The sequence below is a fragment of the Eulemur rufifrons genome, chromosome 5 (genome assembly GCF_041146395.1).
Source record: "Eulemur rufifrons isolate Redbay chromosome 5, OSU_ERuf_1, whole genome shotgun sequence".
In the NCBI taxonomy this organism is placed as follows: domain Eukaryota; kingdom Metazoa; phylum Chordata; class Mammalia; order Primates; family Lemuridae; genus Eulemur; species Eulemur rufifrons.
Window position 1 is genome coordinate 34,115,512 of NC_090987.1, and position 27,967 is coordinate 34,143,478.

General features: G+C 34.3%; 1 protein-coding gene across 2 annotated transcripts; it reads left to right on the forward strand.

Annotated features, from left to right (window-relative positions):
- DSC1 (desmocollin 1) lies at positions 1-27,967 on the forward strand. 2 transcript variants are annotated; one of them, XM_069468147.1, is made up of 16 exons: positions 1-63; positions 3,033-3,117; positions 4,344-4,546; positions 5,762-5,881; positions 6,742-6,897; positions 10,226-10,370; positions 12,359-12,525; positions 13,698-13,832; positions 15,243-15,428; positions 17,597-17,856; positions 18,009-18,151; positions 23,705-23,917; positions 24,345-24,587; positions 25,861-25,982; positions 26,640-26,867; positions 27,770-27,967. In XM_069468147.1, the coding sequence occupies exons 1-16, from the start codon at positions 1-3 to the stop codon at positions 27,965-27,967; spliced, it is 2,667 nt and encodes an 888-aa protein (XP_069324248.1). The 2 variants fall into 2 exon arrangements, with proteins under 2 accessions (XP_069324248.1, XP_069324249.1); XM_069468148.1 differs by lacking the exon at positions 27,770-27,967 and adding an exon at positions 27,643-27,678.

Genomic DNA, 27,967 nt, shown 5'->3' on the forward strand with positions numbered 1-27,967 from the left:
ATGGCTGTGGCCTCCGCTGCCCCAGGGAGCATCTTCTGTAAGCAGCTCCTTTTCTCTCTCCTGGTGAGTAACAACCAAAGGATTAGGGAATTCAAGCGTGTTACTACCTGCTTCCTCCTTGCAGCTTGGGTTCAAAAGAGACTCGGGGTGGGGATGGGAGGCAGAGTAGACAGACTGGGAAAACCAAAACAGATCCAAGGACAGTTCAGGGAAGAGTTGAGAGATCTGGGATCCAGGATGGGAAGTGTTTGGCTTACTTCTCAAGCACCCACCGCCAGGATGTTAAAGTTTTGGAAGGGGATCCCCTGTTGGATGCTACTGTGGTGTTTTTCTAAGGAGTGGTGAAATGAATTCATTCCTTAGGCATTCAGTCCAGAAGGTTCTGAGGTTTGCTTTTGCTACTAGTCATTACATAAGCGCATGTGTATGTTATTTAACATAGTTCCCCCGAGCTGCAAAAAGAGGAAAAGGATTCTTGGTGAGTTTGCAAATTATCCAGGACTTTTTAAATTTTACCAGGAAGGGCCAAGAGAAAGGACAAAACTCTTAGTTAAGCAAGTGTTTTAACTTAAGAAAAATAATAGAAGTGTGACAGTCATTGAAAATACCATTAACTTGGCTTCCGCTTGGGTTTTTAATAACTTTAGAACTGTGTATAAGATTTTATATTCTCTTTGGTGGAGAGAGGAAAAGAGGGGAATTGTCTCACATGTCCATCTGGCATTTCTGAGCTGTGAATTTCCTTTTTTTTTGTTTAGCAAAATATTTTAGCTTCAAATTGTATGTTCAGAATGTGAAGGTTTTACTGTATGGGGAATGAACATTTTTTCCATGTATATGATGCAAGTCAACTTCTCATCCCGTAACTGTTTGAGGAGGAGAGAAGTCAGACCATCTTGAGTTGGTAATTACTTAGGTCAAATGTGGTACAAATTTTCCAAGGGATTTCAGCCAGATTTATCTTGCTTTTGATTCCTGCCCTGTCCAGCATCCCTTGATCCATCTTGCCCTGCCCATTCATTACTGCCCCCCATACTGGCTAAAAGGGTGTCTGACCCCAATTCCCTCCAAGTCACTTAGCTGCTGATTTCCTCTCAAGACTGGAATAGTAAGTGCTTAATGAGTGGAAACCTCCAGTGGCTCTGCCTGCACAGGGAGGACCATCCAGGTGGGGTCCAGGACAGGGAGAAAAGAAGATGAGCGTGGGAGTGGGAGTGTGGATGTATATCCTGTGAGAATGTCAAGAATGTCTCGTGCGTGTGTGTGTGTGTGTGTGTGTGTGTATGTGTGTGTGTAGTCATGCACTGCATAACTACTTTTCAGTCAATTATGGACTGCGTATACAACAGTGGTCACATAAGATCATAATGGAGCTACCCTATATAAGTGTACCATTTTTTATTTTTATGACTGTATTTTTATTCTACCTTTTCTATGTTTAAATATGTTTAGATACACACATTGTAACTATTTATTTATACTACTAATTGTGTTACAATTGCCTGCAGTATTCAGTACAGTAACATGCTGTGCAGGTTTGTAGCCTAGGAGCAATAGGCTATACCATATAGCCTAGGTGTGTGTAGGCTCTACCATCTAGGTTTGTGTAAGTGCACTCTATGATGTTCACACGATGAGAAATCGCCTAACAAGGCAGTTCTCAGAACATATCCCCATTGTTAAGTGACACATGGCTGTATAAATACATACATATATACATATATAGGTGTATGTACAGGTATATGCATATATAGGTATATATGTATGTATGTGTATAAATATATTCCTAATTACAAAATACTATTTCCACATTACATATTTAGACCACTACTAATGGAATGCTTTATGCTCAGAAAGTTCTTTATATATAATTTAGTGCATTTCCTGGCATTAGGGAAGAACACATTTTAAAAAGTCAAATAAATGAGAATGTCTCACGTTTTAAAAGGTGGTTATTTAAATTAAAACTGAACACAAGTCTGACTTTTAAAATTTCAGCTTTTCATATTGTCTACTAGACAGAAATTTATGAAATTACAAACTATTTAAAAAGGCTATTACAATATATTCAATAGACTTGAGTTGGAAAAGAAGTGCATATCCTTCTCTTTCCTGCTCACAAATAATATGGGTCCAATAATTCTAGAAATGTCTTCAGAGAGAAATTGATCATAAAACTGGCTGATGTGTTTCTGGGAAATCTAGCTCTGCTCTACTTTATATTTAAATAATTAAAAACAGTAATTTTGATAAAGAGAATAAAAAGCAAATTAACAGAAAATGCCAAGAAAAAGAAGTAAGATATGTTTTTCACTTATAGATACCTTTGAAATGCTAGCTTTTCTTTTATTTTTTGATAGTATCTTTCTTCCTTGAACTACCTAGCCTTTAAAAACAATAGTTACATCGTTAATTAAAAATCTTCACCCATTTGAAAACTACTGTCTATATTTTGAAATATATTTCTTGTTAGACTAGTTATGTAATTTGAGATCATTTCAACTTTGATGATTTTGCCAAGTCAGTCTGAAAAAGTGATTTGAAAATCATGACTATTTATAGGCATTATTCTTTATGAATTTAAAAAAGGCTCAAATATTTTTTAGATTTCATCAACTATACCCTCAAATAGTGAAAATGATGATTTGAGAATTATTACAGATATGTGATTATTGTATTCTGGAGTTAAGTACTTTCTTCATGCTAAAAAATCAGAATGACATTTATTAATGGTCTTAGAGATATATAACCTACATATAAAGCCAATGGTTTGTAACACATTTCCTTACAATGATACAATGATTTAGGTCCTAAGAACTACTGTTCACTTAATTTTTTCATACATACTAAATGGTAGTGATGTCCCTTATGCCATTGTCTTTGCTGGTTCCTTTGAAAATGAATATGAAAAAAATAAGAGATTAAAAGATTAATTTGTTTTCAAAATTGACAACATTTTTGTCTAAGACAAAACTGTATTTTGAGAATTTATGATCCAATGTAATTCCTGAATTTTTTTTCTTTCTTTTGAGGTTCTAATACTATTTTGCAATGCTTGTCAGAAAATTTCTCTTCGAGTTCCTTCTCGTCTTCAGGCTGAAACACTTGTAGGCAGAGGTAAGAAACTACCTTAAGAATTTTTAGTTGTAACTTGTTACATTTAGCTTTAGGCTGCTCTTATAAAGTTTGGGATAAAAGCCACATAGTAGCTACTTGGCATTAAAATTGGACATACAACAAAAGATAGGCTACTTGTTTTTTGGTAGTGGTTAAAAATAATTAAAATTCCAAAGTTAGTTGTATACTTTTCTTGCCAGAAAAATTAGCGAACATCAGAGGGCTAAATTATCTTAGTTTAGTTCAAACAAAGCAAGACACCAACACCAGAAGCATATTTTAATTACTATAAACTAATCTGCTGCCAAAATTCCAAAGCCAAGATTCTTTAATTGATTAAACGTAAAATGGATGTATCAAAAGTTAAATATCCCAAATAAAATTTGTACTTGAGGTTGATTACAATGAACAATTATCTACCAAGAATGGATGTGATATATTTCACAGAATAGCTTGTGAAAGCAATCAAAATTTCAGTGGATCTTACTTACCACGGCCATCCCTGAAGTATAGGTTGGTTGTTCTGAGTCCAAAGGTAACATTGTTTTCATCAAAGCTTTTCATTGGCTTTGAGTTCACATTTAGAAGAATGCACCTTGAATAAAGAAGTAGTATCTTTTCTAAGACAGACACTATTTTGCCCCATACTCTAAGGTTTTAAATTAATATAAACAGTCCACACTCTAAACACACATAATAAATACACTAAATATGTTAAATATGAACCTATAAAGTAAATATTTTGACAACCACAATGCATGTTAATCATTGGCTTTTATTAAACCTCCAAAAGGTATTACAGAAGGATTATTTGCAATATTATTGAGAAATATTACTTAAGAATAGACTAGTTTTATTTGTGGCAAGATCATTTTAACTATCAAAAATTATTGCAAACAAGTTCAAAATCTACCGACATCAGATAGTTATACTACTTAAATGCACACACAAACCCATAAATCAGAGTTAAAAGTAATGAGAATAAATCCAGTGGCACTAGGAAAATATTTAATTTCTTAAATAAATTTATGATAAAAGTGGTGGAAAATGTGATTCTATTAATTTATGTAATTTTCATACGTTTTCTAAGTTTTAGAATAGCATCACATTCAGAGTGTAACTTCCCTCTTCTGTTTCTCACCCACTGACTTGAGGTTGTCATTCCTGTAAAACTTGTTCTATTCCTGTTTCATCTGACAAATTGCTGTGCCTTTTCTCCCCTGCAGTGAATCTGGAGGAGTGTCTCAAGTCGGCCAGCCTAATCCTGTCCAGCGACCCTGCCTTCCGAATTCTAGAAGATGGCTCAATTTACACAACACGTGACCTCATTTTGTCTTCTGAAAGGAAGAGGTTTTCCATTTTTCTCTCAGACAGTCAGAGGCAGGAACAAAAAGAGATAGAAGTTGTACTGTCAGCAAGAGACAACAAGGTATAATAGGCAAGGACTTAAATTGCCTAATCTGCTTACAAAGAGTCTTTCATTTCATATATTTCCTTTCAGGTCAAAATCATTGTTCTTCAATGATCATTTGTTTGTCTTTTCCACTTGTAATTGATACAAATAAAGACTACAGCGTTAGGGAGTGGTAGAGCTATTAACTTAATTGTATAAAATGAACAATTCTGCAGCCAAGGAGCAAAGTAAGAATATCAAAGGCTTCAGAGGGTGTTTTTAGGTGTGGCAATAGAAACAACCAACCCCAGGAACCGGGACAGGACAGGGGCGGGTCTAAAACTCAGAGAAGAGTGATTGCAGCTGGAGAAATGGCACACCACCCTGTGTGTGGCTCCCTCCCAACTGACTGTGGGTTTGAGTGTCTCTTTAAAAAGCAGAAGAGATCATCCAAAGCTTACTCCTATCTTAATCTAAAATCCTACTGAGTCCCTCTCTTCAAAGAGTGGAGGTGCAGCCAGTCCACAGGATTGTTTGAGTTTAGGCTCATTTTCTTGCAGTGAGTGGTGGTGATTGGTTCAGGGGGCAGAAGAGAAAAGGTTGCTGAAATTCACATCTCACTCTAATCAAACTCAGCCCAATGATTCGGTCTTATAAAATAATGTATTAATAAGCGATTCAATTTATAAGAGGATTTGACAGCTAAATTCATTTTGATTACGAGAACTCCTCTTTACTGAATTTAGAATATGCTTAAGGCTTACAAAATATTTGATATCTAAATTGTAAAGAGTCTCTACATTATATAAAATAAAGTATATTTGAACAAATGCTGACCTGTGTCTTTATATAGGTATATAAATGGTTGTATTGTAGCGAGTGTTTTAACAGATTTTGGTTACACCATTCCTAGTGAAATAAAATCAATTCTTAAATATTTATTAATGGGTTATCTATTTTTAGGGGGGTCTATACCTTCTGAAGGTGGCATGTTTCCCAATGCCCTATAAATTTCTTGTTGGTTAACTAATTAAAGCAGGAATTAGGTGGAACTGGGAGATGCAGTGCAGTCTGAGGTTTTAGTGTGTGTATGTGTGTGTGTGTGTGTTATAAATAGAAATGCTTTGGGGATTATCCATGATGTTATGTATAAGCCTTACTTATTCTCTCGGTGTCGATGTATGTGTGAAAAATTCCAGTTCCAAGAATGATAAGCTATACTATATATTTTTTATTTCTCATCAAATATAGGCCCTTAAGAAGAGACATACCAAAGACACAGCACTTAAGCGCAGCAAGAGGCGATGGGCTCCTATTCCATGTTCACTGATGGAAAACTCACTGGGGCCATTTCCACAACACATTCAGCAGGTACATTTCATCTCATTTGATTTTATACGTGTTAGAGATTTTTCTGTTGCTACAACTTTCCATTTGAATTGCACAGTATATTGAATCAGGGCTTTAAACTATTGGTACTTGTAAGGATCATCTGTTCACCAGAGCTAGAGTCACATAGAAGTGATCCAGCATATTTTATCATTTTCTTCAAGAAATCATATTTAGGCGTTTAGAAACAAGTTTTATATTTTGAGTTTCTGATGCCCTTAGGTCTATGTCCAAATTCACCTGACTACCGTGCTAGATATTTTAGCACTCATATACAGAAGGTAGCCTACAGATTTTGCATAATTCAACTCTCACTTAAATTAACATTTAAAATAAAAATAAATTAAAAAATAGCCAATATTTCTGTTTACCAGGCAAGATTGTCTTACTGCCACATTGCTGGAATGCAAACATAAGTCAGTTTTGAAATTATGCAGTTCTTGAAAAATTAATTGTGGAAGGAAAGTTGTATTACTTCTATTATTTTTAATCACATGATTTTCAATTCCAAATAATTCTAAATCACTGAAACTGTTACTATACTTATGTAAAAGTGAGACTAACAAAATAGGAATTGTAAGGTATATTAATCCACAAATTTTATAAATATGCAAATAACAAAAAAAGTTGGGATGAAATAAATGACAGAATGTGTGGCTTTCCACATTGCAAAATATAAATAAGTATTTGGAAACATGGGAGATGGAGGGTAGATAAGTAGAAGAAAGAAAGAATAGGTAAGTGGGAAAGAACGCAAGTGATAAAAAATAAACTATCACAAGAGGTTAAATTGAAGATATTTATCATGACGTATTTGTTTTATCCCTAAATTGTCACTGTAGATTCAATCTGATGCTGCACAAAACTACACCATCTTTTACTCCTTAAGTGGACCCGGCGTGGACAAAGAGCCCTTCAATTTGTTCTTCATAGAGAAAGACACTGGGGATATCTTTTGTACACGAAGTGTGGACCGTGAGCAATATGATCACTTTTCGGTAGGATTACTGAAATATTAATTCCGAATTATATCTTTATACTGGTTTATTAATATTTTCAATTCTGCTTGTTTGCATATTATAAGAATCAAATATTTGATATAATATTTAAAATATTGTGTGCAATATAAATTTCTAATTTTGATTGGTGCCATCAATAGACAAAGACAGTATATAAAATAAGGGATGTAAAGGTGAACTGAAAGTGTAGAAAATATTACTAGGACATAATTTTAAAGGACAGATTTTGATCTGTGGAATCCTGGGGATACAACAAAGAGTTTTATTAAGTTTTAAGTTCTTTATAATAAAATATCTCAATTGTATATTATTAATCACATGAGAACTTAAAAAAAGTACTGATACTTGGGCTCATGCCCAGAAATTCTAATTTAATTGTTCTGGGATGGGGCCCAGTCATCCAAGGTCTAAGTATATAAGGGTTGGATCCACTGCTTTAGACCCTTGATAGCACTGTGTTTCTTTTCTTTCTCTTTCTGTTCTTCAGCAATGAGATCCCTGGGTACCATTTTATTTCTTTAGTAATCCAGAACAAATTTACCAATTTATCTTATTCTATCTTATCCTACCCAATAGCAATTGTAACGCTTCTGTAAAGCAAGTCCATTTTTGTTTATTTGTTTCAAATTTTACACATCTCTTTGGTGTTCTGATATCTAATCTGATATGAAAAAGAAATTCACGATGGGTTTTGGGGATGATGGTGAATGAAACCAGTTAAGCGCTAATTGTCTTGAATTATAAGAGAGTAAAGTTCTCTGCCAAAGGAGTGTATAAAAGAAAAATTTGTCTCATACTTGGGCAATACAGAGAGTAATATCTTAGCAGACATAAAAGATGAGTAGGAGTTGGTGTCCACATAAAGGCAGCTGTGCAAGAAGTTAAAAATTGGAGTATGGAATGATGGGTAGCTAAGTGTTCCAGGCAGGGGCATCCACAACAGAAAGATTTACTTGGTAAAAAGAAATCAACAACAACAACAGCAGCAACAACAAATCCTGGCTAGGGTGTAGCTTGATGCTAAGGAAGAGTGTGAAATTCGAAGCTAGAGAGGTAGGTAAAGACCAACATATGAAAGACCTTAAAATTCATACTAAGGAGACTGGACTCTATCCTAAGGGTGTTCACCAAAGCACTCTATAAGGTAGTGAAATTTTTGAAACAACACAAATTTTCTACTTTAGACATTCCATAATTAAATACAAAACAAATGATGGGATTATAGTGACATATGCTTTTTGTAATTTCATATTCCCTCACAAATTCTCTAAACATATTTTACTCCTAATAATATAAAATTGTTACTTAAAAGATAGTTTACACAAGCTCTTATAGGAGACGCAAACTCAGCACTGTTGCAATAATTTGGATCTTTATATCCATAAACAAAATAAATAATTGATAGAGAGTATATAACTTCTTTGCTGTTTTTACAACTTCTTCACAGGAAGAAAAGATCTAATACTAGAAGCTACTTTCATGGAGAAATAAAAAGCTGCCTACTCTATATGTTGCAATACGCACTTGATTTTCTGTTCTGCTGAGGGATCATTTGAGAGTCCTGTTTGTCAACCTGTTGTCTATCTTTGCTTCTTACTGTGATCATTGCCAGAGGCAAGGAGAGAGAAGAGTCTCAAATTAAAAATAAGTTACATTGCTATTTTTTAAACAGATTTTTAAAGGAAAATGAGTAAAATCATTTGGAATGTATGCTAAAAGTGAGGCCTTTGCACAATTTTCCCTTCAGAATTACCCCTATGTCTTTAGTTACCATTCATGGTTAAGATGGAACTGGCATTAAGAAACATCATTTGCAAATTAGTAAAATTCATTAAGTGAAGTACAACAAGAGGATGTAAACATGAAGCCCAGTTATAAAATCACTTGAGGTGAGATAAGCTAGAAGACTACTCTGTCAGTGGAGGGGCTAAAATTAAAACAATATGTCTTTAATATAATATACCTTAATAATTTTCTATCAAATCTAGTTTCACTTTTTAAAAAAATATTGAATGGTTTATTCCCCTGGGAATTAGTAGATCCTAACTCCACCTGGTAGTTATGTGGGGAAAAGTGAATAAGAGGGCAGAGAGAACATGGATGGCTATTTTAATACTTTTCCTCCCAAATATTGGAGTGGAAATTCCTTCCTGTCCAGGTTAGCATGAATAGTAAGGATGAAATGTTGCCTTTTAACACAATAGTGAGGATTTTGTGGTTACTTTAGCAGACAATAAATAGATAAATGAAGAGTTTGATTAGGAAGTATCAGGATTACAATGTGCTTTATGAAAATAAAATCTGTCTTTTGAGTACAACATAGATTGGAGAAGAGAAGGTCAGTTAGAACAAGTGCAGGAAAGTTGGTAAAACAACATGTAGGATACATTTGGAGTTGTGAGTATAGTGGCAATGGGAATAGAAGAGAGAATTGGATGATAGAAACACAAAAATACCGAAATCTCTAGAACATGGTAACTGACTAATAAGGCTAAAGAGAGAGGAGGAGTTTGATACCTGAGATTTTAATCCTAGTTCATTTTTAGAAATGGTTACAGTAGGAAAAGAAGAAGAGCTAGTTATGGCAAAGAACTGAGTCAATACAGAGTTCACTTTGGGCATGTTTAATTGGTTCTGTCAGTGAACAAAATCTGTTCAACACCCATTTATTGAACATTTACTATGCACAAACCACATAAGGAGATTGCAGAAATAATTTGATGCAGTTTAAAGGGAAAAGATATTAAATCCTGGCAGTTGGGAATGAGAGATATCATTTTGCATTGGAGCTTGTGAAATGCATATGCTTTTATTAGCACTTTTATTACAAAGAAATACATGCTTATGAAAGAAAAATGAGAACATTCGGATAAATAGAGAAAATAACCCATAGTTGAATCACCCAGAAATAATTGTGGTGCATATTTATACATATATAAGTCTATAAATAAATAGTATCGTATTTTTTATAAACTGTTACAAATGCTTGTTATTAACGTAACTAGGAAAGACTACATGCATTCTAACAAGTCGAACAGCATGCTGTTAATCCAGAGAATGCCTGGAGTGCGTGGTGCTTGGAGTGCTGGGACTTGCTGGGAGAAGAATGAGAACGCTGAGAGGGGATCAAAGCCACATGGCGGGTGTAGATTGTGCCTGTGTGTTATCGCTCTATTGCATCATTTCTTGGTTACAGATACCTTTCTGGATGACTTTCTAAATGTTACATTTTCCCCCACTGCTAGGCTTCCTTTTGTGCATAGTTTGTCATTTGGGAACAAGTTGATGGTGTTTTTCTTCCTTTCAGCTATACGGCTATGCAACAACCGCAGATGGTTATGCACCGGAGTATCCACTCCCTTTTTTAATCAAAGTCGAAGATGATAATGATAATGCCCCATATTTTGAAAACAAACTGACCATTTTTGATGTGCCTGAAAATTGCCGATCTGGTAAGTTCACATTCTATAATGGTATGATAGCTAAGATTATTTGATAATAAGTATTATAATTAAGAAAGTTTAATTTTATCATTGCATTTCATGGTTTTCTTTGGTATTTCTGATAACATATACATTTTTTCCCATTTTATATGACATCATTATGAAGGGTCTTAAATTACCCTGAGCAAATTTGCTTAACTTGAAGCATATTCAAAAGATGAAATTTCCCACAGTTTACCTTTTATATCATGACTTTATAATTCTGGCAATAGTTATTTGAGGTTGTTGTTGAAGTTTGTGTTTGGTTTACATGTGCATGCTTAGAAAGTCTGTAGTGGAGGGAGAGTTGCCCAGGTTTTCCATTGGGAGAATTGTTGTCCAGTTGTCCAGTACAGAAGGGACTAGCCAGGAATTTGTACAGAATATAACAAGGGAGTTATAAGTGGGCCAAAAACCATTTTATCTTCCAGCAAAATGAGAGATTATTTTTTCATTAATTTATTCATTGTTTTTAAAATTATTTATCTAAGGATATGAGAAATGCTACATGTAGCAAAACTTCAACTTTCTCTTCTAAGCAAGGAAAATACTCCAAAGGAGACTGATATAACAAAAAATGTGGGAATGTCCATTTTATGATGTCAAGGGATATTTTTCTAACAAACATTTCAAATTCAAAGGGTTTTACTTTTCTAGGCTATATATGTGAAGTACTAGTTTTTATTGAAATCTCATATCAGTGTTGCTTTTCTGAATTCTCTTAATTACATGACTGTTGGATATTAATTTCATTTTAGCCTAAGCTTGTAATCAGTTATCTAGTATGATGGCAATTTTAGGAAAACACTAGATTTTTTTGCTTCAATTGAATTCCTCAGTAATGTCTTAAAAACAATCATGTAGAACATTGTAAAATGTTTGATTTTCAAGGATATACTATATAGAACTTTCTAGTTCCATAAGATATTACAGTTTTCAAAGGCAAACCTTTTAGTGCTCATCTTGCTATCCACATATAGAAGGTAGCTAACTGATACATAAAGTTACTAACTAGTTAGATTAATCCACAATGAATATGAATATTCAACCAACAAATGCTGTTTATATTCTCTATTTTTACCATGTAAGGATGTGTCACAGGTGCATTTATAAAACAACATATAATTTGAATCTTTATAAAGTTTCAATACACTTTCAAGGACCCAGAAATATATCATGGCATAGAAACACTGATTTATGACAACATATACTTTTCTTGGCATATCTTCCAAACAAATTGAGAAAAAAATTAAACCGATTTAATGCTATGTGCAGCCAAGATTGTGACCTAGGTTTACCAAGGGGCATAACAGCACTGTCAAGTTTATTTTTAAAATTTTCAAGAAATGTTGTTAGTTTTTATGGCCTCCTCCATTCCGTTGCCATGTACGTACATACATATAATATTACTCTCTCACAATAAGTGGATTGCTAAAGCAACATTTCTAATACTCTCATGGCTGGGCCCTAAAACTTGTCCAAGTGATACTCAGACTATGCATAATGTTTGTGTGTCTTGCATATACTAATAATGACTTGCATATATTAATAATCCAGCACATTTATTAAACTGTAAAAATGTAAAATTTTTGTTGTCATATGCAAAGATGTGCTATTTGTCTGATCAACGCTATCAAGTGGGCTACAAAAGAAACATGGCACACAAAAAAGGTCCCAACCAAAAATAGTGCATGAACTGGGATGGTGGGTTGGGGAAAGAATTTGAAAACTACTATTCCCAATGGTAGGGTGGAAACTCACAGTAGTGATCTAATTTAAGTTCCCAAGTAAGGAGGCCTTGGAGAAGTTTGGGAGAGCATTTACAATTTCCTCAACTTATCTATAAAACTACTTGTGCTTTTTAAGAGGATTTGCTACAGCAATGCCTTGATTTTATTTTTGTTTATAATTACTTTATAAATTTAAAATTTTTGACAATATTGGATTTATCTAAACAGGAACTTCAGTTGGACAAGTGACTGCCATAGACCTCGATGAACCTGACACTCTACATACTCGTCTGAAATATAAAATCTTGCAGCAAATCCCAGATCATCCAAAGCATTTCTCCGTACATCCAGATACAGGTGTCATCACTACAACTACACCTTTCCTGGATAGAGAAGTAATAAATTCATTAATTTATTTTCCAGTCTTTAAACTATATTTAAACTGAGAATGAACTCCCAAGATAAGTTACAATACGGCCACTGTGGCCTTGTCTCTAAGTATGCTTCTGTATGCCATGGTTAGGGCTTCTCTGGAGACTTCTTTGTCCCTATAGAGATGTTGGGAAAGTACAAGGTATTAGACAAGGTCACACTTGAGATCAATGACCTGATTTGATCTGTTGATGCTAAAATTGCTTTATATTTATTTTATTTTTGTTTTATAAAGATGCATTTATCCGACTCCAATATGTGTAATTTTTAAAAAATTAATAAATTTTGTTGGAGCAGTTTGGGGTTCATGGCAAAATTGAGTGGAAAGTACTGACAGTTCCCATATTCCCCCTGTCCCCCAACACTCACAGCCTCTCTTACTACCAACATCCTGCACCACAGTGGTACATTTGTTACAATTGATGAACTGACATTGACACTTCATTATCACCCAAAGTCCATAATTTATGTATTTTATGTTAGGGTTCACTCTTGGTGCTGTACATTCTATGGGTTTGAACAAATGTGTAATGACATGTATCCACCATTATAGTATCATACAGAGTATTTTCACTGCCCTAAAAATCCTGTGTACTCTACTTAGTCATCCCTTCCTCCTCCCTAACTCTTGGAAACTGCTGATCTTTTTCCTATCTCCATAGTTTTGCCTTTGCCAGAATGTCATATAGTTGGAATCATACAGTATGTAGCTTTTTCAGGTTGGTTTCTTTCACTTAGCAATATGCATTTAAATTCCTTCCATGTCTTTCCATGGCTTGATAGCTCATTTCTTTTTAGCACTGAATAATATTTCGTTGTCTGGATTTACCAGTTTATTTATCCATTTGCCTACTGAAGGACATCTTGGTTGCTTTCATGTTTGGGCAGTCATAACTAAAGCGGCTTTAAATTGTGAAATGTTGTATTGGACATATCAGCTTCTCACAGTACTGATTGGTCAATCTCTTGTTCTGTACTTGTATTTATGGTTTTTTAAATATATATACATATATATATATATATATATATAAAAGAGTATTTGTCAAATAATCATAGCCTAAACAGTGGCTATGAGAATTGTAAGTTATAGGAAATAGAAGTGTTCCTCAAATATACCTTTTCCCTTTTTTTTCAGAAATGTGATACCTACCAGCTAATAATGGAAGTGCGAGACATGGGAGGCCAACCTTTTGGTTTATTTAATACAGGAACAATTACTATTTCACTTGCGGATGAAAATGACAATGCACCATATTTCACAGAAACTTCTGTGAGTATATGTCTGTATTCATTCATCTAGATTCATTTACCTTTTCAAAAGTCAAATGTAGAATTTGATAGTTCTGTGAGATCACACATTTTGATTTAAATAGCTACAAATAACATAGGGAGAAAAATATGCCTTCTGTAAAAATACTTGAAATGTCGGTTATTTCTGGATGCTAGGAAAATAACCATGCTCTTGGTTACTGAAGGGCTCCTTAGCCCTTGACATAGTTCATGTGTCCAGTGGTTTCTTGGTTGTTAAGCTCTATTCCTTGGATTTAAATTTGTTTTATGGGGTGAAGGAGAAGAGGCCTTCCCCCTGGTGTCCTTTATGTTTCTACTTCTTAACAGGAAAAAGGGACTAGCTTAATATCCTCTGCTCAACTGTCCTACTGTGGGGTCAATAGTACAGACTAGCCCACCACTACCCCATGCAAGCCCTTCTTGTATCATACATGGGAACACTTTCCCCTAGGCAGTAAACAATATACGTATTTATGATGATACCTCCAGGAGATGGTTCGCCTTTCCTGAACTTTTGATGAATAACCTTCCATTTTTTGATTAATTGACACCAGAGTACAAATCAACAAAGGAAAAACCTACAAGTATAGTGATAGGCACATTCACGTAATTTTCTGCATTAATCCTTACAATGTGTGAGGATGTATTTTATCCCATTTTTTCCTATGAGTTAATGGAAGTTCTGTTAAGTAACTTGCCCAAGATCTCACACATATAGACCATGTACAAGGAATAACCAGGATTTGAATCTAGATCCATTAGGTTCCAGTGTCTATCATCTTTCTAGGAATTCACCTTACATCTCTAGCAAATTCTGATTTACCACTTTTTAGTCTTTTAATATCTTATGCTTTTATAACCATCTTTCTTTTTTGGAGGGGGGAATGTGATTTAATTTCTCAAAAAAGGGACAACTTTTCCCTTTAAGAGTTTGCCCATGAATCAGAAGTAAATTTCAAACCATTGGTATGAAAACCAGTCATCCAGAAGTAAGAATTCAATGTATGCTATAATTATCTACAAATACTGAGTGTTTAATATATTAATGCAAAGCATTTGTTAAGTGCTTACTATGTCTAAAAATTGGAAATGAAGTATAAATATTGTACAGGTTCAGAGAAGAGACACATCTAAGAACTGGAATGATTAGAGAAATCACCTCAGAGAAGTACAGGAGTTAAGATATAAGATAGCCTTTGAAGGATGGAAAAGATATGAAGAAGCAGCTTAGGAAAGAAGAAGCGATGCATTAAATTTGTAAAATCTGTCCCAATTAGTGCCCATTTCCACACCACTTTATTTTCTTTTTCTTTAAATACAAGTTTTAGAGTAAAAAACCCACCTTGTGAAAGCTGTAAATTTATAATAATAAGAGGCAATTTTTTTTCAGTATGTTACAGAGGTAGAAGAAAACAGAATTGATGTTGAGATTTTACGAATGAAGGTCCATGACCACGACTTGCCAAACACTCCTTACTCAAAGGCTGTGTACAAGATCCTACAGGGAAATGAAAATGGAAACTTCAAAATTAGCACAGATCCAAATACAAATGAAGCAGTGTTGTGTGTTGTCAAGGTAAACAAAGCAATCAAGCCGTGTTTTAAAGCATTTTAACTTATGCATTGAATTAAAAAAATAATTCCCGTATGTATATGACTAGAATAATGCAATGCAAAGTTGAAATGATTTGATTGGTTTATGTAAACTTTTTGTTTCCTATTATTCTATGCTCACTTTCTCTCTTAGAGGAAAGTCATGTCAGATACAAAACTCATTGTTCTATATATATAAGGAAAACCAAGGCAGAGAAATACAGACTATTGACTAATAAATCATATTTTAGCTTTAAACAGAGTTTTAGACACTCACTTGTCCAAATCCCTATTTTATAAGAACACACAATAGAGAGAAATGGAAGAATCACTATTTGAAATCAAACCTTGACTTTTCAACTCCTTTCATATTCATATTATATTTTACTTTTATCTCTCTATAATGTATTTTATAAGGGAGATCGTTCTACTAAATATTCAGCAGCTATTCGTATTAATCCCCCTGTACTTCAGGTGGCTGGTACTTTTGGATTTTTAAAATTTAATTGCAATTACTAGCGCCAAGGATGATTAACTGGACCTTATTCCTTTTGAGACCATCTATCCATAGTTGTCACTGGCTTCTTGCATATCTTCCCCTGCTAAATTCCTAGAGACAATATATGATCTTAGAAGTTTTATGCAGAAATTGTTTTCATGATAAGATTTTTAGAAAATGTCCTTTGTTTATTGCACTACCCTTCCCTTCTCTTCCCTTCCCTCTTCCCTTCCTTTCCTTTCCCTTCCCCTCCCTTCGCTTCTCTTCTCTTCCTTTCCCTCTTCCCTTCCTTTCCTTTCCCTTCCCCTCCCTTTGCTTCTCTTCTCTTCCCTTCCCTTGCTTTCTCTGCTCAGTCCCTTGGCTGTTCTTTAACACACCTCCTGTCAAGAGGTGGATTCTCTGTCCCCTACATTTGCAGAGGCCAGGGGATTACTTCCACTATATTCCACTGGTCACAGAAGCTTTGGTAAAACAATACGGAATAGAACTGTATTCTATTGGTCAGAGCTGCACTGACCTTCCCTTTGCTTCCTTCCTTTGCCTTCTCTTCCTTCCCTTCCCTTCCCTTTTCTTCCCATCTGTTCCCTTCCCTTCGCTTCTCTTCTCATCTCTTCCCTTCCCTTCCCTTCTATGCTCAGTCCCTTGGCTGTTCTTTTACATACCTCCTGTCAAGAAGTGGTACCTCTGTCCCCTACCTTTGGATCTGGGGGAATTATTTCCACCATAATTATCTCTGTCTCCTACATTTGGATCTTGGGGGTAGATTCCTTCCACTATATTCTATTGGTCAGAGCAGTATGTTTTGGAAGTAATGTTGAGTCCATTTGTAATCCCAGTTACATTATAGTGACAGTAATGTTGAGCCCATTTCTAAGCCCAGAACTTAAGGGACTGTGGTCCCTTGGCAGATGTTTGACACACCTCCTGTCAACAGGTGGAATCTCGGTCCCATACCTATCTCCTCCCTTCCCCTTCCCCTTCCCCCTTCCCCTCCCTTCCCTTCCCTTCCCTTCCCTTCCCTTCCCTTCCCTTCCCTTCCCTTCCCTCTTTCTCCCCTCTTCCCCCTCCTTGCTTTCCCAATTTCTTTCCCATGATTTTCTTTCAGCATTTAACTGTTGTTTTAGGATCTTTCTAATTACACAGTTTAGGACTAAGCAGTTTGATCAGGAACTAAACAGACCCTAATCTAACATGCTTTCAAAAGATGATGCTAAATAATATCATTATATATTTTGACTCAGATACATAGAGTAACTGCTCTGTTATAGCCACATCTGTATCTAAGTATTTTATATACTTGGAAGAACTTTAGTTAACGCTGTTACCCCTTATGATAACTAATAAAATAATTTGAATTTTTTTCAAACACTTACCCTGTATCTCTACTAATATTTAAACTTGTAATGAAAAAAATGAAGTTAGGGTCTTCTGAAGGTAAAGTGAGAAGAAAAATTGGTTGAGTTTTAAAATCAACAATTTTGCATTTGACAGTGTTGTCATTTTAAGAAGCTAATTAATAGTCTTTAACTATATTAGATCCAACTTTTGGTTACATTTTTAACACAAAAATTATATTCCCTTTGTATGAAAACTTGAAATCATAAGTCTTCTATATGTAATATATTGACTGATTAAATTATGCTTTTGAACAGCCACTGAACTATGAAGTCAATCGCCAAGTTGTTTTACAAGTTGGTGTACTTAACGAAGCACAGTTCTCTAAAGCAGCAAACTCACAAACCCCTACAATGTGCACTACAACTGTCACTGTTAAAGTTAAAGACAGTGACGAAGGCCCTGAATGCAATCCACCAGTGAAAGTTATTCAGAGTAGAGATGGCATCCCGGCTGGCCAACAACTCCTTGGATACAAAGCCCTGGACCCAGAATCACGCAGTGGGGAAGGCTTAAGGTAACTTACTTTTCCAAAAACTCCTTAATTTTAATTGTGATGTAAGTTGATTTTAAATTTAGGAAAGTTTCTATGTATTTTTCAAAATGACAAATTTTAAGATTATGTTCCCTCTTTGGTTTGATCATTTACATCTGATTTCTAAAAATTAGGTATCAGAAGTTCAATGATGTGGATAACTGGTTTGAAATTAACGAACACACTGGCGACTTGAGGACTCTAAAAATATTAGACAGAGAATCAAAATTTGTAAAAAACAACCAATACAATGTTTCAGTCGTTGCAATGGATGCAGGTGAGTGCCATTTTCTAGAAATAAAATATAACTATATGATATGTTTTTAAGAAACCTTGGGGTGAAATCTGTTTATTTTCAGATCAATATTTAATTCAAACAATATTTGCATTATTATTGCTCTTTTTCTTGGACACCACCCAATTTAGGCTCCGGTGCATCAGTAATGCAAAGCTATGAGGTGGTGAATAGCTAAAGTCTAAGGTTTCGAAGACCTTATATGTTATTTAATTTCTGCTGAGGAAAAGGTGGTGTACTCAGGGATCTCCATGTTTTTCAGAATTACAGGTTTAGATTATTATGATTTGAACCTGCTGAAAGGGTTCAACCTACCTAAAGGAGTTGGGTTTAAGATAGGTTTGTTCTCAGCTCCTCTTAATGAAGAACGAATCATTTATCCTACTTCTTAAAGAAATGATCTAATAATGACTCAAGTCTTTTGCTGTGGTTTGCAGTTTCTCTCCAATGTTAATACTAGACCTTATTCTGTGAAGAATGTCTTCCAAATATAGTAAAGTCATGATCTTGAAACCCTTTTAAACATATACTCCTATCAGAAAACCATTTTAATACGTATTTAAATATGTACTTATCAGTATGCTTAAAAACATTTGCTAGTATGTTTATATACACGTACTGCTATGCTAATATATTGTATGCATCATAAAAGTACACAAAATAGATATTAAAAGAGGGTGATAAAAAATGAAATTTACGCTATTTCATTTTGTCATATCAATTACATAGTTACCCATTTGAGACAAATTGCCAAAAATAATAATGATAAATGAACTTGGGCTCTTATAACACAACCTATTCTTTTGACTTCTGTCTAATCCAAGAAGGTTTCCACTGTTTTTATCTACATTTGCTGAATGTTCAGAACAAACTCGTTGACACAGCAATACCATAGTTTTCTTCTATAGAATCATTGAATTTCTTTAGAAGGAATGAGTAAGGGTATGAATAAATACATACCAAATTCCATGGAAATTAACACAAGTTGAAAATAAGTAGTGATAATTTTCATGTTTATTCATTTTGTCCCTTGAGATTTTATAATAAAATACAGATGTTTTCTCAGATATTATACTTCTACATTTTTCTATGTTTTAAAACAGAAGCCACATATGCTAAAAGAGAGACAAAAAGGGTTAAGGTGCCACTTGCTTACTATTTATATGGGAAGCGCAAGCTGATTCATACATGAATCTACCCCATTTAGGTTTTTTCTTACCTTCTCTCTCAGCCTTTACCCCTTCCTCTTGCCTTTGGAATGAAAATAATGTGTTGCACATCCTAATTAGTGAGGTGACCAGTTTTAGGAATTGTTCCCGTGAGCCCAAAACATTTGGATTTTGAAAATCTGAAACTTCCTCCAAAAGAAAACCTACATGTGAATATTGGTAGTTAATCACCTGCACGTGATCTTTCTTTTCTCTTGATACCTCTCACACATACTTTTAACGTAGTTCTTTCAATAGATATGAGAAAAAAAAAAAACCTGCTAAACAATGGGGGAAAACATTAGCCGAGAAATGCAGTTAAAACTTGCAACCATTCTATAATCTGGGGTGATTTGCTGTTCTTTTATGAGTAAAAATGAAATCTAAATGATTGAAGAACACAGCCGTGATGGCAAACATGCCATTTACATTACTAGCTTATTCCTCAAATGTTGATTGTCTGTTAAATTCCAAGTACTACACAAGTTGCCATGGAAACTGGGAATCATAAGATAAGGTTAAGTCCTCACATGATATGAATTAAAGAATTATTATATCTTCATAAGAAATTCAATGGTATGAAAATCTTCCTCATAAAAGGTTGTGTGGATATTGTCAGAAGTGGAGATCAGTTTAGATTTGCCCAGATTAAAGGATGAAAAGAGGAGAGTTCACAGAAATGCAGAGACTTGATGAAAGGAAAATGAGATACTGTTTGGAGAGGAGGAAATTATGGAGAACACAACATAAAAAATTAGCTTTGCCTTTTGGTGCTAAGAGACGATGTCTGTAAGCACAGTGATCATACTACAAAGAAATAAACAAAGTTTGACTGTACAAATCTATGTCCCAGGGTTATAGATAACCTACATGTACTCAAGAAAAAATAAAAATAAGGATCTTACAAATCTTAATGGAAAGCCACATGGTGATATGAAGCATTTTGTTTCTTTGAACTTTAATCCATATATATATATATATATATATATATATATGAACATTTTGTTTTGATGCCCATAAGTATTTTGGGGGATGATGATCTAGGTATTCTATCTATCTTTCCTAGAATCCAACTTACTGTTTTATGTTTCTTGTGTCAATCCTCTTTGTCGGTAAGGCTGGCTTTCCGCTGTCAACCTAGAAAGCACTGCTTTATATACCTTCCGCCTAGAGTAGCATTGCCCCATCTGAAATTCAGGTCCCTTGACTTCTTCAAATGCATGGCAATGACAACTTCTGTGATTGTTTCCACTGTTCAGTTCTTCTCTCGATACTTTTTAAGTATTCCTGCACTGGGAATAATATGTTAATTGTCACATTTGATGTGTCTTCTCTTTAAAAGGATGCTTTCATTCTTTCGCATATATATTCTGTTCCCCTAACTAGATTGCATGTGAGATCAATTTTGTATGAGGACCCTTTATAAAGCACTTGGCAGAGAATTTGGCATATGTGTGCTTCTTGCAGATCCTGATATTTGTCACTCCTCTGATGTTTCAGTTCCATGAATCTCTAGATCTATGTTGTAAATTTCCCTACAAAGACCTTCACTATTCCAGGGGCATAATTGACCCTTGAAACAATTGGTTTTAATATGGAAAATTGAGGTTAAAAGTCTACTAAGTGCTTCTTTATTTTTGACTTCTGTAAAAAGAATTGTCTTAAATAACAAATACGTAAGGGTTGCCAGGTGGAAGTGGTAAACATTTTGTGTGTATAGCCCACAAAGAACATTAAAAAAATTGTCAGAAATTATTAGGAGGCATATAGTAGCTTAATAAGAAAGAATCTAAAAACGTTCTAACAATTAATTTGAAAACCGCATATATGGAGTGGGCTGGTTTATAATGCAGTGAGTTTCCAATTACTGAAAACTGGGAAGTAGAGAAATAAATTATCTGAGAAATGTAGTTAATTTGCCACCATTCTATAATCTAGGACGTGTATAGCTTTTCAGAGTACCCATTGTTGCAGTGTTATGAGGATTTTAGTTAACCCAAGGTGTCCTTTCCAGCTCTGTGATTCTGATATTCCTTACTCATCGATCCTTTACATTTGCTTATGTGCTTAAAGTAGGGTTTAGAAGTAGGCAAACATACCCAGTGACCTTTTCACAATGTTCAGTTATTATCAAAAATTACTTATTTGGGGCTCTATTTCTCAGAGGTAAGGTGAAAACTTACCAGCAGCCTCTTGTAGTTTTAGAAATCTTCTAAGACTTTATTTTCAGCTCTGGCTTTGATTGCCATCCATTGAAATAATTTCAAGCATCTTTCATTCTGTTTTTACCAACATGAAAACAGAGACTGTAATACAAAATAGTAAGTTATGTGATAAATGTTGGTTAAATATAGGATTAAAGGAATCTTGATTTGTATTCCTATAGTTGCCATATTTTATTAGATTTTTAAAGTGTGATTTCTTTCTATTTTTCCATAAAGAGAAAGACTGCTGAAATTGTAAAAGGTGAAATCATAGTACACATATTTACTTTTACTTTACTTTACATTTTTCTACATTACCCATTTCTTTGTTAGTCTGCTGATTTTAAAGTTGTTATTTCTATTCAAATTTATTTACTATTTTCTGGCAGTCTCAAAATATTTATATGCTATTGCACATTTCTTCTCCTAGTAGCTATTTTTTTATTTCTAGATATTTTAAAACTTGTTCAGATATAGTTTTAAAATAGGTATCTACAGAAGTTACTTTATATAAATAATTAGTTTAAAAGTCACTTTGAATAAATTAATTTTGTAATTATTCAACAACAAAAAAACTTTTCCCGAAATACAGTGCATGGTATGGCTTATCTCAAACTGAAAAAAAAAAAAGGGATCATATTTGCATAGAATTTATAGTAGTCTTTGGGATAAATTCAACATATGTTTCAAAATTTAGACCAGAATCCAAAGCAAAAACAAAAAAAAAAATATGAGAAACTGCATCAATTACTTTTTTGTTTCTTTCTTTTTCATTATCTTACCATTTACTATAGTTTATTATCCTTTTACAAATGGTAGAATTTGAACATGTTTCTAAACTTTATTATCTCTTAAACACAAACAATGGGCACTATTTTAATTAAAAATATTTATTGAGAGTTACTTGTGAAACCTTAGGCCAATAATAGTGGCAATGAACACATGAATAAGAGACAGTTCTTATTGTCAAGAACATATTGCTGGGCGTGGTGGCTCATGCTTGTAATCCCAGTGCTTTGGGAGGCTGAGACAGGAGGATCTCTTGGGGTCAGGAGTTCAAGACCAGCCAGGCAACAAAGTGAGACCCCATTTTTAAAAAATAAAAAAATAAAAAATAATAAATAAATTAACCAGGCATGATGGCGTGTACTTGCAGTCCCAGTTACCCAGGAGAATCCCTTGAGTCCAGGAGTTCAAGGTTACAGTGGGCTAAGATCATGCCACTGCACTCCAGCCTGGGTAACAGAGCAAGACCCTGTCTCTTAAAAAAAAAAAACAACAACATATTAATTGCATTAAGGTGGCGGTGCAAACTTTTTTTCTAGCCTAGTCAATTAAATTTTTTCAAGTATACAAATAGTAACTGTATTATGTTCAAGGTGTTAATATTAATTTGTAGTCAGCCAAGAAACACTTGGCAGATCACTAGGCTGTCAAGAGGAATACTTACTGTGTTACTATGTTACTATTGTGTTCATAGTTCAGTGTGTGAGCCAAGGTATGAGCAAAACGTTCTGAGGAAACAGCAGAACATGCTACCGTTGTCTGTAAAAGTCACAAGTTTCATGAGGAGGTGGTATTTGAGTGGATTCTTGAAGATAATAGGAGTTTATCTGACAAAGAAGAGGAGGAAAGTATTCCTGGCAGCAGCAACACAATAAACCAACGCAGATGGGCAGGAGTGCACCTAGTGGGTTTAATGAGAAGTTTTGTAAGGTTTGAGCAAAAAGTACATGAGGAAAAGGAGAAGCTGAGAGGGTGGTTGATGGCCAAATGTAAAGGCTTTGTATTCTAAGGGTGATATATGCTCTTCATAAAGAAAGATGAAAAAACCAATTTTATTTTCAACAAGTTATTCTGTAGTGACATTCCCAATAATCTCATACCTTTTTGTTTTGGAAAGCACCTGAAGAGCTCATCTGATCCCGCCCCCTATCTTCAAGGAAGAATGGCATGTCACTGTTTTGTAGTAATGGTGTCTGAGATCCAGGAAGCATGTATGCAATATGCAAATTCAAGTTCAGACAGCTAGTAGAAAGCAGGTGGCAACTGTGTATTATATAAATTGTTGAATATAAACACATTTTTAAGTGAAGAAATAACCTATTTGTAATTTATCTTAGTTGGCCGATCTTGCACTGGAACATTAGTAGTTCATTTGGAAGATAGTAATGATCACCCGCCACAAATTGAAAAAGAAGTGACCATTTGTCAGCAGGATAAGAATTTTGCTGTTCTGGAACCTGTAGATCCAGATGGGCCTGAAAATGGCCCACCTTTTCAATTCCTTCTGGATAATTCTGCCAGGAAACTATGGACTCTACAAGAAAAGGATGGTATGTAATTATGCTAAATCTTGTCATCAGTAGGGACTCAAGATGGGTGATGATCTTAACTTTCACTTTAGTTTATCATAATAAATACATATTCATTTTAGGAAATTATTTTATTGACCCTAAGAAAAAGATAATCACTTGCTTTTAAAAAAAGTAATATAGTTATGTAAACCTTAGACTCTTATTCTGAATATCTTTTAAGAAAACGTATGTCCATTTTAAGTTAACCCTTGAGTAACATCTAATATGAGCATAAAACATTATCAATTATTTTTCTAGGTTTTCTGAGAAATCAAAATCATTTTTAAGAAAGAAATATGAACCATTAGAGTATTCTAAATTAATTTTTTCCAGAAGAATACCAAGTAGGAATAATATTGCTATTGAAAGGTCCTATCAATATATATTCTCTCTTTTTTCCTCTTAGGTAAAACTGCCATTCTTCATCAACGGCAAAATCTTGATTATGACTATTATCATGTGCCTATCCAAATAAAAGACAGACATGGTTTAGCTGCAAAACATGAGTTAATAGTGAGAGTGTGTGACTGTACGACTCCATCTGAGTGTAGAATGACTGCTAAAAGGGAGAGAGATGTGAAACTATCCAATGTAATACTAGGAAGATGGGCTATTCTTGCCATGGTGTTGGGTTCTGCATTGTTGTTATGTAAGTATATTAAATATAATTATCTAGACTGTGTTAGATGAAGTTTTATCTAATATTTTTAAATGACAGTTATTTATAATCAGTGATATTTATAGCCTTTGGCAAATGTGTGCTTTTACAAATTTTGGATTTACTTTATGATTTGGGGTCTTGAATCATAGAAGAAACTTATCAGTAACAGGAAATTAAAGTAAGTTTCCGAGGTGGTTGCCTGAGTTCTTCAATAATTAGCTGTCAGACATTAGGTAAATCATTTCCTCTTATTTGAACTCATTTTTCCATATGTAAATTGAAGAGGTCAGATAAAATTAAGATTCCGTCCTATATAAAATACTATAGTTTTTTAACCAGCCAAGTTTATTTATGGAATATATAAATATAAAAAGAATTAGTGAAAATAGGTTGTTGTAAAATTTGCTCAGATATTTGTGTTTCATATTATTAATAAAGTGATTTAGCATACAATGTAAAAAAAGCTCCCCTGAGTGGAAAATGGCCATATGAGCCACCCAAGAAAAGTAATCCATGCAAAGGATGCTAAGATTTTTCGTTCTGCAAACTGTTACTTGGAGTTGCAAGAGTAATGGCATTATTGTCCACACTTAAGCCTGTCTCCTTCCTTCCTTTGTTCCTTCCTTCCTTTTTCACTGTTTCTTTTTCTTTTCTTTCTCTCTCCCTCCTTCCCCCTTCCATCCCCCCATCCTCTCTCTCTCTCTCTCAACTTTTCTCAGACTTCTTGATTGCAAAGATCACATTTGCATTTATAAACTTTTCCCATAATCTTTACTGTGTCCTAATTCATTGATTTGAGTTTCAGGTTAAACGGGATATTCCTCTTAGCACTATATTACTTAATGGAGACTTTCAAAACCAGACATGAATTTTGTGTAATTGCCTTTCTTGCATGAATTTATGCCTAATGTTTGTTGTTCTAAGCCCTTTAAATGTATATCATATGATTTTAAATACCAATAATGCTATCCTAAATTTCAGTCAAATGAAGTTACCATTTCAATGTAGAAGAAATAAAAACACATATAAGTTAATTCTGGATGTGGAGCTAGAGCTATTATTTATCTCTTTAAGACAGAGATAGTTTATATACATTTTTTTACCATTCTATTTTAAATTGCATGACCCAAAGACCTCTCAATTTTTGAAATAAATTTTAAAAAGTTTTACAAAGAAACTTAAAAAATATCATTAAAAATAATGTAATATACATCAGCATAAAAATACTGCTGTATTTACTTCAACCTTTTTTATTTTTTAGGCATTCTGTTTACATGTTTCTGTGTTACTGCTAAGAGAACAGTAAAGAAATGTTTTCCAGAAGATGTAGCCCAGCAAAATTTAATTGTATCAAACACTGAAGGACCTGGAGAAGAAGTGATGGTAAGTCAGATTTCACTTCCCTTTCAATTGTATGGTGAACCAATGATGACAGTTCAATTATTCCATAATCATAGCAATAATAATGACAGCTAATGTTTACTGAGCACTTACTATGCTAAGTACAGTTTCCAATAGCCCTGATGTTTTAAATAATTTAAACATCACAATTCTATTGTAGGGCTAGGGCAGTCATAACCATGTTTCCTCTAAAGGAATTAGGGTAGGATCTGTTCCGGAACTCTCTCCTAGCTTGTGGCAGTGCCTTGGCTTATGGCAGCATAAATCAGACCATCACATGCATTCTCCCTGTGTGCACGTCTGTGTCCAAATTTCCCTTTTTATAGGGACAGTGATTATATTAGATTAGAGACCCCCCCCAATCCAGTATGACCTCATCTTAACCAATTACATCTACAATGACCCTAATTCCAAATAAGGTCACATTCTGTGGTCCTAGGGGTCAGGACTTCAACATAGGAGTTTTTAGGGGACACAATTGAACCCATAACACCTATGATACTATTATTCTGATTTTATATATAGAGAACTGAGAGGCACAGCAGATAAGTGATTTGCCTAGGGTGGGGAAAAAAAGTGAAAGCAAATTGTTAGTTTCAATTTTATTTATTCATTTTGTAATTCTCGCTTCACTTTTAGGAAGCAAATATTAGACTCCCCGTGCAGACGTCTAACATTTGTGATACAAGCATGTCTGTCGGGACTCTTGGTGGCCAGGGAATCAAAACACAGCAAAGTTTTGAGATGGTCAAAGGAGGTGGACATCAGACCCTGGAGTCCGTCAAGGGAGCAGGGCAGGGAGTAACGGACACCGGCAGATTCACATACACGGACTGGCAGAGTTTCACTCAGCCTCGGCTTGGCGAAGTAAGTTCACCGTCTTCAAGCTCACATTACATGAAAGTTAAATGCTAGTTATAAATCAGGATTTCCCAAAAGTTTTACTCTTCATACACCTAGAACTCATCATATTTTTAACGTTGAATTATCATAGATATGGATGTCAGGTCTAAATTCAAAGAGGAAAATGAGCTTTTAAAGTTTACTTTTAAAATATGGTTTACAAAACTTTATCTAGGAGTGGCATATGTGGATGTATTTAGAAAAGTTAAAAGACTGATAGCTTCTTCCCTAAAAAGTATCAGGAAAACCATCTGGAGTGAAATATTTAGTATAAAGGAACGAATGGATCATAACTTATAAACATTTTTTTGGTGTACTTGAGTTCTCTGTGTGGTTATGAAGTCCTGGCTACCAAAATTAACTAGATAGCAATTGTTAAGCTTTTATTTTTTATTTTAGTTACTAGTTTTGTTTTATGTTCAGATGAATCAGTATAGGTTGATATTAACCAGTTTAATATATTATGCTATTATAGTTATTAATATACAATAATGAATAAATATAAGAATCACAGTCTGATTTGAGTCATATTTGAGGTTTTCCTCAAATATGTGAGGAAGCTACAGAAGTAAATTTCAACTCTACATACCTTCTGGTCAAATGGGAAACCACAAGTTAGTTTTGTGCTATATGTGTAGCCTTAATTTTCATAAATGTATTCATTAGGAGCATTTGTTTATTTGCTATACTTTAAGAATGACTATAATACAGACCAATCATGTGCATTTTTTATATGTAGGAATCCATTAGAGGACACACTCTGGTTAAAAATTAAACAGTAAAAGGTAAATCAAAGACATCATTTTTATGCTAATATGTTTAGGTGTTTTTAAAAAAATAATAAAATGTGCTCTCTTTTGCTACAGAAGGTGTATCTGTGTGGACAAGATGAGGAGCATAAACACTCTGAAGACTACGTTCGTTCCTATAACTACGAAGGCAAAGGGTCCGCGGCCGGCTCGGTGGGCTGTTGCAGCGATCGGCAGGAGGAAGAGGGGCTGGAGTTTCTAGATCATCTGGAACCCAAATTTAGGACATTGGCAAAGACATGCGTAAAGAAATAA

Bases quoted from the DNA above. Each gene is read 5' to 3' on its own strand.
- DSC1 (XM_069468147.1), top strand. From the start codon at position 1: ATGGCTGTGGCCTCCGCTGCCCCAGGGAGCATCTTCTGTAAGCAGCTC. The intron at 4,547-5,761 runs GTATAATAGGCA...CATCAAATATAG, and splicing joins TGTCAGCAAGAGACAACAAG to GCCCTTAAGAAGAGACATAC. The intron at 6,898-10,225 runs GTAGGATTACTG...TCTTCCTTTCAG, and splicing joins AGCAATATGATCACTTTTCG to CTATACGGCTATGCAACAAC.